Source organism: Emys orbicularis, chromosome 12, assembly GCF_028017835.1.
Source record: "Emys orbicularis isolate rEmyOrb1 chromosome 12, rEmyOrb1.hap1, whole genome shotgun sequence".
NCBI classification, from domain to species: domain Eukaryota; kingdom Metazoa; phylum Chordata; order Testudines; family Emydidae; genus Emys; species Emys orbicularis.
Window position 1 is genome coordinate 25,497,592 of NC_088694.1, and position 11,036 is coordinate 25,508,627.

Genomic DNA, 11,036 nt, shown 5'->3' on the forward strand with positions numbered 1-11,036 from the left:
ACCCGGGAGGGGTGCCGGGTGCCGGGGGGGGGGAGAGCTTGTACCCGGGAGGGGTGCCGGGTGGGGGGAGAGCTTGTACCCGGGAGGGGTGCCGGGTGGGGGGAGAGCTTGTACCCGGGAGGGGTGCCGGGTGCCGGGGGGGGGGGAGAGCTTGTACCCGGGAGGGGTGCCGGGGGGGGAGAGCTTGTACCCGGGAGGGGGAGGGTTTCCGGGTGCCGGGGGGGGGGGGGGGGGACTTGTACCCGGGAGGGGTTCTGGGTGCCGGAGGGGGAAGCCCGTACCCGGGAGGGGTTACGGGTGCCGCGGGCTTGTACCTGGGAAAGGAGGGTTCACAGGGGCCAGGGGGGCAGACCGGGGTCTGGGAGATTAGACCGGGATGGGGAAGCCTGAGGGGGGTTATCTGCTGAGTATTTTTATAAATACACCTTGTAAAATCTTTTCTCATTTACTGACACGCTACTGTGAGGTGTGTATTGCGGGGCTATAATCTGTGATGTTTCTCATGATCCTCACTGGAAGGGCTGTGAGTAGATATTGTGCTTTCGTTGGTATGTTTTTAGGACTGACTTTGTCTAGCTGCTAAATATCATTGTATTGCTATAGCTTTCCCTTCTCTCGCCTTGGCTAGTGCAGTGAATTGCTGCTCTGAGCTCAGGGGCTGGGGTCAGAAGGCTGCATGTCTGGATGCCTAGGCACCTATGTATTGTTATTTATTAAGCACTAACTGTTCTCTTTACTATGTAAGGCAGAGATATCAAAACAGCCCTGCCTCAGGGAGTGTGCAGTCCAGAAGTACAACATCAGGCTATGTTAACTTGCCAAGGTTTTAATAAAATATGCTGGATGGAAGCATCTGTGTATTTATGTAATACAAGTTCAATGTGCTTGTCCTATCCTAGATTCCTGGTGGAGAGGCCTGACATAACAGAAGGACCAGCAGACAAGATGGCAGAAATGCAGATAGATCCAGACCTGGCCAAGAGACTCTTTTTTGAGGGTGCCACAGTTGTCATTTTGAACATGCCTGAGGGGACAGAGTTTGGCATTGATTACAACACTTGGCATGTGGGCCCCAGATTCCGGGGAGTCAAGATGATCCCTCCAGGCATCCATTTCTTCCACTATAGCTCTGTCAACAGGTGTAATACCAAAGAGACAGGTCCCCGTACTGGCTTCTTCTTAAGCCTGCAGCAGCGAGACTTGCAGATTCTGCACTGGAACTCATTGAATGAGGAAGTGGACCTCACCCCAGCATCTGAAGAAGAGATTGAAATAATGAGGTCAAACCTCCAGGAGATGGACAAGTTTCTTGGGCCATACCCATATGAGACCCTCAAGAAATGGATCTCCCTCACTAACTTCATCAGTGAACCAGTGATGAAGAAGCTGCAGCCAGAGAGTGGACAGATCTGTGCCTTTTCAGAGGTTCTGCCGGTTCTGGCTGGGAAGCACACCAAAGACAGAGCTGAACAGAACCTGCCCCGATATGACACAGAATGTAAGAGCTACGCAGAAGGCTTGGCCCGACTGCCCAAAATGAAGCTGAAAGCTGGCACTGAGATCCGGTTCACAGAGATGCCGAAGCAGATGTACCCTGATGGTGCTACTCCTGAGGAAATAACCAGGCACAGCATGGACCTTAGCTATGCTCTGGAAACAGTGATTAACAAGCAGTACTCCAGCCAGCCCCAGGATGTGCTCGGTGAGTATAAAGGCTGTCCCAGAAACAGACTCATCGCAAACAGCCTTGAACGCTTAACAGCAAGAATGGTGTCCAGCAATCATTATAGTCTATAGTATGAAACTGAGAATCAGAACACTTAGGTTCTAGTTCAGGGGTGGGCAAACTTTCTGGTCCGAGGGCCACATCTGGGTGGGGAAATTGCATGCAGGGCCATGAATTTAGGGCTGGGGGTTGGGTTGAGGGGTGTGGGAGGGGGTGCGGTGTGCAGGAAGGGTCTCAAGGCAGGGGGTTGGGGCGCAAGAGCGGTGTGGGGTGTACAAGGGGGCTCAGAGCAGGGGGTTGGGATGCAGACAGGGTGCGGGAGGGGTGCAGCAGGGGTTTGGGGTGCAGGAGGGTTTTGGAGTATGGGCTCCGGCCTGACGCTGCGTACATGGAGTGGCTCCGGGGTGTCAGCGGGGCTAAGGCGGGCTCCCTGCCTGCCCTGGCCCCGCGCCGCTCCCAGAAGTGGCCGGGACCACGCCCCTGCGGCCCCGGGTGGGGGGATGGGGGAGAGAGGGCTCCGCTGCGCGCTTCCCTCACATGCGGGTACCTCCCCCGAAGCTCCCATTCACTGCGGTTCCCTGTTCCCGGCCAATGGGAGCTGCGGGGGACAGTACCTGGAGGCGAGGGCAGTGAACAGAGCCCCCAGGGGACACAGAGATGTGGTGCCGGCCGCTTCCAGCAGCGGTGCGGGGCACACGGCACCATAGGAATGGCAATCCCATGGGCCAAATCCAAAGCCCTGATGGGCCAGATCCGGCCCACGGGCCGTAGTTTGCCCACCCCTGTTCTAGTTCCACTCTTGCCAGTAAATTAGCATTTGGATTTTTGGCAAGTCTCTTAGTCTCTCTGTGCCTCCAATTAACAAGGATAATACATTCCCTATCTCACAGGGTGTTTTGGGGCTTAATGTTTGTAAAGCATTTTGGGATCCTTAAATGAAAAGTGCTTTTCAGTGCAACTTACTATGCATGAATTTTCAGGGCAGTGTGTGGAATGTTAGCTATGGAACTCTCTCCGTATTGCTACGGGAGTCTCTCTTTCCCCTAATGTTCCTTTCACATCGGTCTCTGGGGTCTTCTCCTCCATAGTACATTGTTTGGTTCTGCCTCTCTTGGCAACCTGTCAATTAACTAAAAAAAATAAATAAAAAAATGCCGCTTTTTAAACCACCTCCCTTATGTTTATCTATACATATTTTCATTGAAAAAGGTGATCACTGGGAACAGGCTGGATGGTGCAGTTACAGTGCATTGAAATCATTAATTGCAGCATGATGGGTGTCAACATAATTATTCAATTTAGGAATAAAGAAAATGGGTTATCCTAGAAGTAGGAAAGTGCTACAAATAGGACATCACTGTGACATGCAGAAATTGGTCAGTTGGTTTTGACTGCTACAGCACTTTACCTATAGCCATTTATTGTTAACTTCCAGTTTTCATTAAAATAACTAAGCAGCAGGGAATCTTGAACATGGTAAGCTTTTCTCTCTCCCACTCCTCCCATGTTAGAGTAGCCATGGCTGAAAGCCAGGGAAGAAGCAAGTTTAGGAAGTTGAAACCTTCTCTTGTGCACCACTGGTGACGCCTTCTGGTAGGATTTGGGGATTGTTGTGAGGAAAAGCTTTGAACAAAGACTGTATGCATTGTACAGAAGAATGTGACATGCATTATTTACTGACATATCAGAAATTACCAGCTGGTGGCCCTCAATAGAATTGCTGTAATTAGCTGCTAACTCCATTGGAAACAATGGCAACGTCTGCTACAAGTTAATGCCAGCTCTATTGAGGACTCTGAAACCAAGCTGAGATGACACTGTTACCCTCAAGATAAACTCTGGATGCTTGGTCTTTACTAGAAATTCTTCTCATGTCCTCGTTGTTTTATCTGTTAACTCTGTCTTCTAAAAAAGCAGAACTGTATTGTGAAATGTTCTAGGAGGTAAAAACAGCTAATGTCCTTTCCAGCTAGCTACCATTTCCCAGTGCTCTGTGAGAAGAATGAGGGAACACTATTGGCAAAGTGAGTGTCTAAACATCTGGTAATTCTGAGCCCTGCCTGGCAAAATAAGGCCACATCTATACTAAGGACTAGGGCACTGTAGTGCCGTAGTGTAGATGCTACCTACAGTGTTGGAAGGGATTTTTCCATTGCTGTTGGTAATCCACCTCTTCGAGTATCAATAGTGGAATTCTTCCATCAGTTTAGCCTAATCTGGGGTTAGGACGGCATATTTACAGTCTCAGGGGTGTGGATTGTGCACCATAGCTATGTCAACCTAACTTTTAAGCATGGACCAGGCCTAGGTGAGCAAAGCTGCTGTAACAGCAATAGCACATTGTCTTCTGCGCACATAGTATCATAGATTGCTCTTGTTGTCCGCCTGCATGTGTCCATACTGTGGTACCCACGTCACTGTCTAGTTATGGTGGCAGCAGCAATTTCCTAGCTCCCCTTTTTTGGACATGTGGGTTCAGGAAAGGCAAGAAGAGACATAGAGAGATCACTATTCCCTCCTAGCAGCTATGAGGCAAGATTGTGTTAAATGGGGTCACAGGAGACCACAAAATCTTGATGTAATGTCTTGGCTTTGTGTTGTAGTATTTCAGTAATAGGTAGAAATAATGTTTTGTGACAACCCAAACACCACAGCACAATCTCTGGAAATCACTTGGTAGTGACATTGTTCTCAGACTCCGTTTATGAATGCTCATGATGAGAAGGTTAATGGTCATTGCTATAACATGTCCTCTTTGATTGTGCTATGCTTGCTTCTCAGTCATATAGTCAAGGGGGTGGAGAGTGGTCAGTGCTTGGAGGACTGACGACTATTAATATAGTTATCAGGAGTACAGGGTGCTGTTTGTGTGTCAGCAAGACAAACTCAGCGAATATATGCAAATATTGGCATTGTCCACAAAAGTAATATAATCCTCGGTTCCACTTATGGTTGAATGACTAAAGTTCTTCCCTGTCTCTTTTTTTCCATGCCCTCCCATGACTGGGTGTTTCCAGCCGAGCTGCAGTTTGCTTTCATCTGCTTCCTGATTGGGAACGTCTATGATGCATTTGAGCACTGGAAAAAACTTCTGAATGTTTTGTGCAGATCAGAGGATGCCATAGGGAAGCATCAGGTCCTCTACACCAACCTCATTTCTGTCCTGTACCACCAGCTCAGTGAAATTCCAGCTGACTTCTTTGTGGACATAGTCTCCCAGGACAACTTTTTAACCAGCACCTTACAGGTAAGTTACCAGCTGTGCAGGTGGTTTGGGAAACAGACATAGGGGGATTCTCATGAGAAATGAGTGGGCATACAAAGCCAGACTCAACCAAATTCAGAGGGGAGTCTGGGGGAACATAACCTTGTGTAAGATACACCCCCCCCCCGTGTATGTTGTACGTTGCTTACACATGCAACCCACTTACACCTCACCTCTGAATTTGACCCATTGAGACTGTATGTACGGGAGTCTTAGGCAGTGTAAATGGAGTTAACCCACATAGAGCAGCTCCAGCAGAGCAGTGTAACAAGAAAAGCAGCTAACAGGAGGAGGTAAGGGTAGGGGGGGAGAGACTACATCTTTTGTGCCTTCTAGGCAATTAACACTGGCCTTCTGTCTCTTAAGTGAGAGTTATACTGCATCAGAATGGACTGGAGTTTGTTTATATTAGGGGTATCTGCCTGTGTGAGTAAATCAATTTAGTTGCAGCAATACGCATTTTCTTAATGTAGACAAGGCCTTAGACTCCCTTACACTAAACATTAGTAAGGGGGTTTGAGTGAGTGCAAGGGGATCTAATTTTCTGAATTTGACACATCGTAATGGAAACTTTCCTTTGTAGCAGATTAAAAGTCCACTGATACTGATTTAGATCAGTTTAAATTGTCAGGATTCTGTTCATGAAGAAGTTGGAGTGAAGCCCGTTATGAACTTAGAGCACTGGCAGTATCAAAGAGGACCCTTCCCCATCCCCCTTGTCTTGGGCTTTGTATCATGCTCACTTGTTTGCCTTGAATCAGGCTGTTATCCAGTGGGAATTTAGAGATGATTGCCCAGAGTGCAGAAAAGTCTGTATTGATGCTGAGGCAGCCACAGCAAAGCTTTATAATCCAGCACAGCAAGATCTGAAGGATGTGCTTATAAAATACCTCCCCTTTATTTAATCACTCTAACATCTTAGTAAATATTCATAAAGATTTAATAGCTAAACGAAATTCCATTTTCTGCCACTTTAAGTTTTCCTCTTTAAAAAAACAACAACCCAAAGACACATACATGAGTGTTTAGCAGGGAAGATTTTTATTCTTGGCAGTAATTGTTCAAAATGTGCTGTAGATGATTTGTAGGCCTTGAGTACCACCTCCTCCCTCGTCAGATAGATCGGTCACATTTCTGTATTTGTGACTATTTGCTGCTGCTATAGAATATTTCAATATCTTAATTGGCTAGAAACTAAGAGGTGCTGTTTTCAGTGTAGAGAGTTCCTCCATCGGCCCCTAATGACTCTCACTTGTGAACAGTTTCGATCAGTGTCACAATGCAGGATAGGCCTGTTCCCCACAAACTGAAAGTGAGACTTCCTAAAAGCTTCCTTCCACTGCTATAAAAACGTTATGAAGCCGGAAATTAACACAATCAGGTTTATTAAAATGAGCATTATTTTTACACTCAATCAAGCAGTAAAATGAAAATTAGCCAAACTGCAACATGTCCTTCCATGCCAGCTTCTCAGGTTCAACGTATGGAATTAACTCTGTGGTCTGATGGGCTGAGCATTGCTTAGCTGTTTTAGAATGTTAAGGCATGTCTACATTGCTTTTAAAAAAACAAAAATCCTGTGGCAGCAAGTCTCAGAGGTCAGCTGACTCAGGCTCTTGCTATGAGGCTAAAAATATCAGTGTAGACATTCCTTCACTGGGTTTCAGAACCTGGGCTCCAGCCCATGCAGAACTTCTACACTCCTATTTTGTTGACCTGGGCTTTGAGACTCGCTGCCTCTGGGTTCTTTGCAATGTAGATGTACTTTTAATGAGCAAAAGCTTTGATTTAAGGATAAAAGTCTTCAACATTTGCCAGTCATAGGAAATATTCATGTAACTAGAGATGGCTGGGAATTTTTTTATGAAGTGTTGTTTATCAGAAAATGCTGATTCATCAGAACTGAAACTTGGTAGGAAAGTTTTGATAAATTTTTTGTTTTTGAAAAAAAAAAAAATTGTTTTGAAATTGAAACATTCCGTTTTGACATTTTTGAAATGAAAAGTTCAATTTTTCCATTTCAAAACTGTTTTCATTTAGAAATGAAAGTTAATATACAGCAAAAATGTGAAAAAAATTAAAATCTTAAAGGGTCAAAACAAATGAAACATTTTGAAATTATCGAAACAAAACATTTCTGGTCTGAAACTTTTTTTGGATTTTCAGTTCACAAAAAAATTTTAGATTTCAGCTTTTTGTTCCAATTTGTGAGGGAAAACTTTCTGAAATCTCACATTCTTTTGTGACAGGAAAACCGTTTCCTGCCCAGCTCTTCATGTAACCCATTGGCAAAGTATGTTTTTGTCCCCACTAGTGGTGGACCATGTAAGGAAATATCAGCTTGCTACTGCTTTCAGCTAGTGGACTTGGAGTGGGATTTTCAGAGAAGTGGCTTGAAGCCAAATCCTGTTGACTGTAAATGAGATTTGGGTACCTACACCTCTACCCCGATATAACGCGACCTGATATAACACGAATTCAGATATACCACAGTAAAGCAGCGCTCCGGGGGGTCCAGGCAGCACACTCTGGTGGATCAAAGCAAGTTCAATATAACGTGGTTTAACCTATAACGCGGTAAGATTTTTTTGGCTCCCGAGGACAGCGTTATATCGGGGTAGAGGTGTACCTCCTTTAGGCCTTTTTGAAAGCCCAGCTTTAGCCTATACTGCTGAAGCTAAAGAACTGATGCTATTATGTGAGAAGTCTAGGGTTCAGTGCTCACTGATGTCTGATGGTGGTCATTGCACTCATAACTGCACAAAAGAAAAATGCTTTGGGTGAAAGCCAGCTTTTTGTCACTAAAGGTTCTCTACTGACATTACTGCTGTCTGGCTCTTAGCGCCGGTGGGAGTACTATGATTAATTATTTGTATTTTGGGAGTGCCTAGGTGCCCCAGTCATGGATCAGGACCCCATTGCGCTAGGTGCTGTACAAAGAACAAAAAGAGCTTACATTCTAAGAATAAGATGAATATACAACAGACAGACTGGGGAACACAAGGAAATAATACATAGTGAACTCACCTCTTACCACACGTGCCTGGGTAAAACACACAGCACCGCTGGCAGCAGAGAACAATCTTAAAGTGTAATTGTAATCAGAAAAGTGACATGGTAAAATTGTCTGCTTCTTACTGAACCTGTCTGCTCATTTCACTGATCAATTTTATTCCTGCTAGCACTTTAGAATCATTGAATCCATGGGAATGGGAGCTGGATTCTATTCCACCTCTTGCATGGAACCTTCCCCTAAGCTTCAATTGCAGAATCCTTATTCCTGGTGGTAGCTGAAGAGGCAGAAAGAACACAGCTTGATTTTCATACCCTAGGCCTAGATTGAGGTTTTGCAGCACTTGAAGTTTTAAAAAAAAATATTTTTTTGGCTTCTATAAGAATAAATTTGATGTGTAACTTATTGAGCGGGATAAATGTAGAACCCCATGATCTCACTGTTAGTCCCTTTTTTAACACTGGCCTCATTTTATAGGAGAGTTTTGTTAATGTTTCTGTGTGAAGAGGCAGTTTCACAGTAGGATGAACAAGGAAAAAGCAAACAGTTATACACAAAGCAATGAACTTTGCCATTCATTTTCGGTGTTTTCTCCTATTGTCTATAGATCTCTTTTGAATAACAGCATTTTTCCCAAAGGGGCTTTACCTTCAGCTTGATCCTGCAATGAAATTCTTTAGCTTAGAGCATCAATTTGCTGTGGAAATGAGTTCTGTGTCACAAATTCAAGCAGGAAGAGAGATGGGCTCTGAGGCTGAAAATCCTGTTTAGTCAGACACATCTGCAATAACTGTCTGAAGTGCCACAGAAAAACTGTGAATGTGTGAAAAGTTAATGGATTTATGTGTAAGTGAGACATTAGAAAATCCCTCCTTTAGGGTCTTTTCAGGTTGCAGCTACCTGTGTTCAAGGATCTTCAGGGATGTCTGTAATGTGCATGAGATTAGAAATTTGAATTGTAGGGGACCTCCTCCATTTCTCCAGTCTCCAAGGCAGTTTCTTCTGCCTCTAAGACATTGGAAATGGTGGAGACCCATATTGAGGTCACATGTTACAGCAGACAAAACTGTGGGGATCAGCTCCATATCTAGCCATAAAGAAAGGGAGGGTGGTCAGACCTCCCTGGTTCTGCCCCCAGGTCAGGACGCATGCTTATGATTCATGCTATGAGTTCTCAGTCATGCAATAGCTAGTTCTAATCTGGATTTGGTTTAATCTGCTTAAAATATTTGAGGTTTGTTTTTAAGCATTTGTTATGGTCAGAAACTAAAACTGCTGGCCCAAAGGGGACACTACTGCGGCACACGCCCTCCTCCCCTCAGAAAAAAGCCTCATCAATGCACCTCAGTCTGGGCCTAGGTCTCTCCTCAGCTGACAGTGCCAGCTGCTCAGAGATTGTATGGTATAGGCAACTGCTGCGATGGGCATGTTGTTTTCATAGGTGGCCATCTTCTTTGAATCCCATTCTCTAGAGGGAAGGAGATTGGTACTTCTAAGCCTCTCTGCTGTCCGCCTCCATCTGTTTAGCAGTTATAAACCATTACCTGCGGGAAACTTGGTCTCAAGAGAATAAACAAGACCAAGTCTTTGACTTTGCCCTTAAAATTAAAACAAAACAAAGTCTCACGTCTCCAAGATTCACAGTCCCAACTTCTAATGCCTACCTAGAACTCTGCAGTAGTGCCTGTATCATTGCTGTTTAAAGCTGCACCAAGTGCATTCAGACAAAATGTCTTGTGGCTGCCCTTTGGCTTCAGAGACTGGGTTTCAACCTCTAGTCATTGAGCTGGCCTTTTCTTCCACTGCTGTTCTCGTTTGTGGGTGGGACTTTCAGGAGCCCCGAAATAAGTGACTTAAGAGCAAAGGTTTAATTCACTTTCAGTGGCATCACTTGCACTCTTTTGGAAGCCCCACCATATATGTTTAACTCCATGCATATCCCTACTTGAAACAAGACTCCCCTCATTCCTCTGTTTTCAAAGATTAAAATAGCCCTGACCCTCGCTGAATTTGTGGAAGGAAGGCAGTGTTTATCTTGGCTACTGAGTGAAGATAGAGACTGCAGTGCCTTGTTAAGGAGCTGCTTGTAGCCCCATGGCCACTTCTGAAACCCTGCAACTAAAGTTCCTCTCAAGCCAGACTAACCTGAAACTGAAATCTGCCCACCCCATAGAAAGGCTCTTTGGCCCCCGTCAAGGCAGGGAAAACGTGCATTTATGCCACCTCTGTGATTATCTTACTGACTTATAATGTATTCTTTTAGGTGTTTTTTTCCTACACCTGCAGCACCACCGTTGACAGGACGCTGAGGAAAAAGGCAGAAAAATTTAAAGCCCACCTCACTAAGAAATTCAAATGGGACTTTGAGGCTGAGCCAGATGACTGTGCCCCTGTGGTAGTTGAGCTGCCAGAAGGTGTGCTATTGGACTGAATGAAATGCTGTTTTGGAACCAAGCACGGGGGGGGGGGGGGGGGGGGGGAGAGGTTTGTTTTTTTAGCTTATTTTTCTTCCCGAATTCGCCAGATTTCTTAATTCTGTATCTCATCCTGTGAAATGAACTTGGTGATCCTGAGCCGATTCCTGGATCTGGGAAGCCCAGAAACATTGCATATTCAGTCTCCAAGCCAGAGCTCTTTCGTTGTGGGCTCGGACATTGTTCTACAAGCCACTGGGACAGAGTATAACCACATGATGCAATGCATCCAGGGTCATTTTGAGTACTCGGGCAATTTGTATTTCCTTAGCTCTTCTGCAAGTGCTAGTTCATGGACATAACCACCTGTTGGATGGCCGTAGCCATCTTCTATTGAAGAAGCCCTACGTGAAGCCATTTGCCTTCTAGAGTCTGGAGCCTGTACTCTAGCTTGATGCCTTTAGAATTAGGAGGTAGGTTGAACTACCTTGTGATTACTACATCCTTCTCCAGCCCCAACCCATGTTGACTGTACTTCTGCAATAGCATGCTGCGATGGAAAAAAATATCCTTTACTAAATCCTCCTATTCCATATCTCTGACACTAAAATAACCAGA

The 11,036-nt window shown here is 45.2% G+C and overlaps 1 protein-coding gene across 1 annotated transcript; it reads left to right on the plus strand.

Moving 5' to 3' along the window:
- The first annotated feature begins 930 nt into the window (after positions 1 to 930).
- Positions 931 to 10,468, plus strand: AAR2 (AAR2 splicing factor). The gene is made up of 3 exons (XM_065414519.1): positions 931 to 1,702; positions 4,744 to 4,973; positions 10,268 to 10,468. The coding sequence occupies exons 1-3, from the start codon at positions 946 to 948 to the stop codon at positions 10,433 to 10,435; spliced, it is 1,155 nt and encodes a 384-aa protein (XP_065270591.1). The 5' UTR covers positions 931 to 945; the 3' UTR covers positions 10,436 to 10,468.
- Positions 10,469 to 11,036: the final 568 nt, after the last annotated feature.

Bases quoted from the DNA above. Each gene is read 5' to 3' on its own strand.
- AAR2 (XM_065414519.1), top strand. From the start codon at position 946: ATGGCAGAAATGCAGATAGATCCAGACCTGGCCAAGAGACTCTTTTTT. The intron at 1,703-4,743 runs GTGAGTATAAAG...GGGTGTTTCCAG, and splicing joins CCAGCCCCAGGATGTGCTCG to CCGAGCTGCAGTTTGCTTTC. The intron at 4,974-10,267 runs GTAAGTTACCAG...GTATTCTTTTAG, and splicing joins TTTTAACCAGCACCTTACAG to GTGTTTTTTTCCTACACCTG.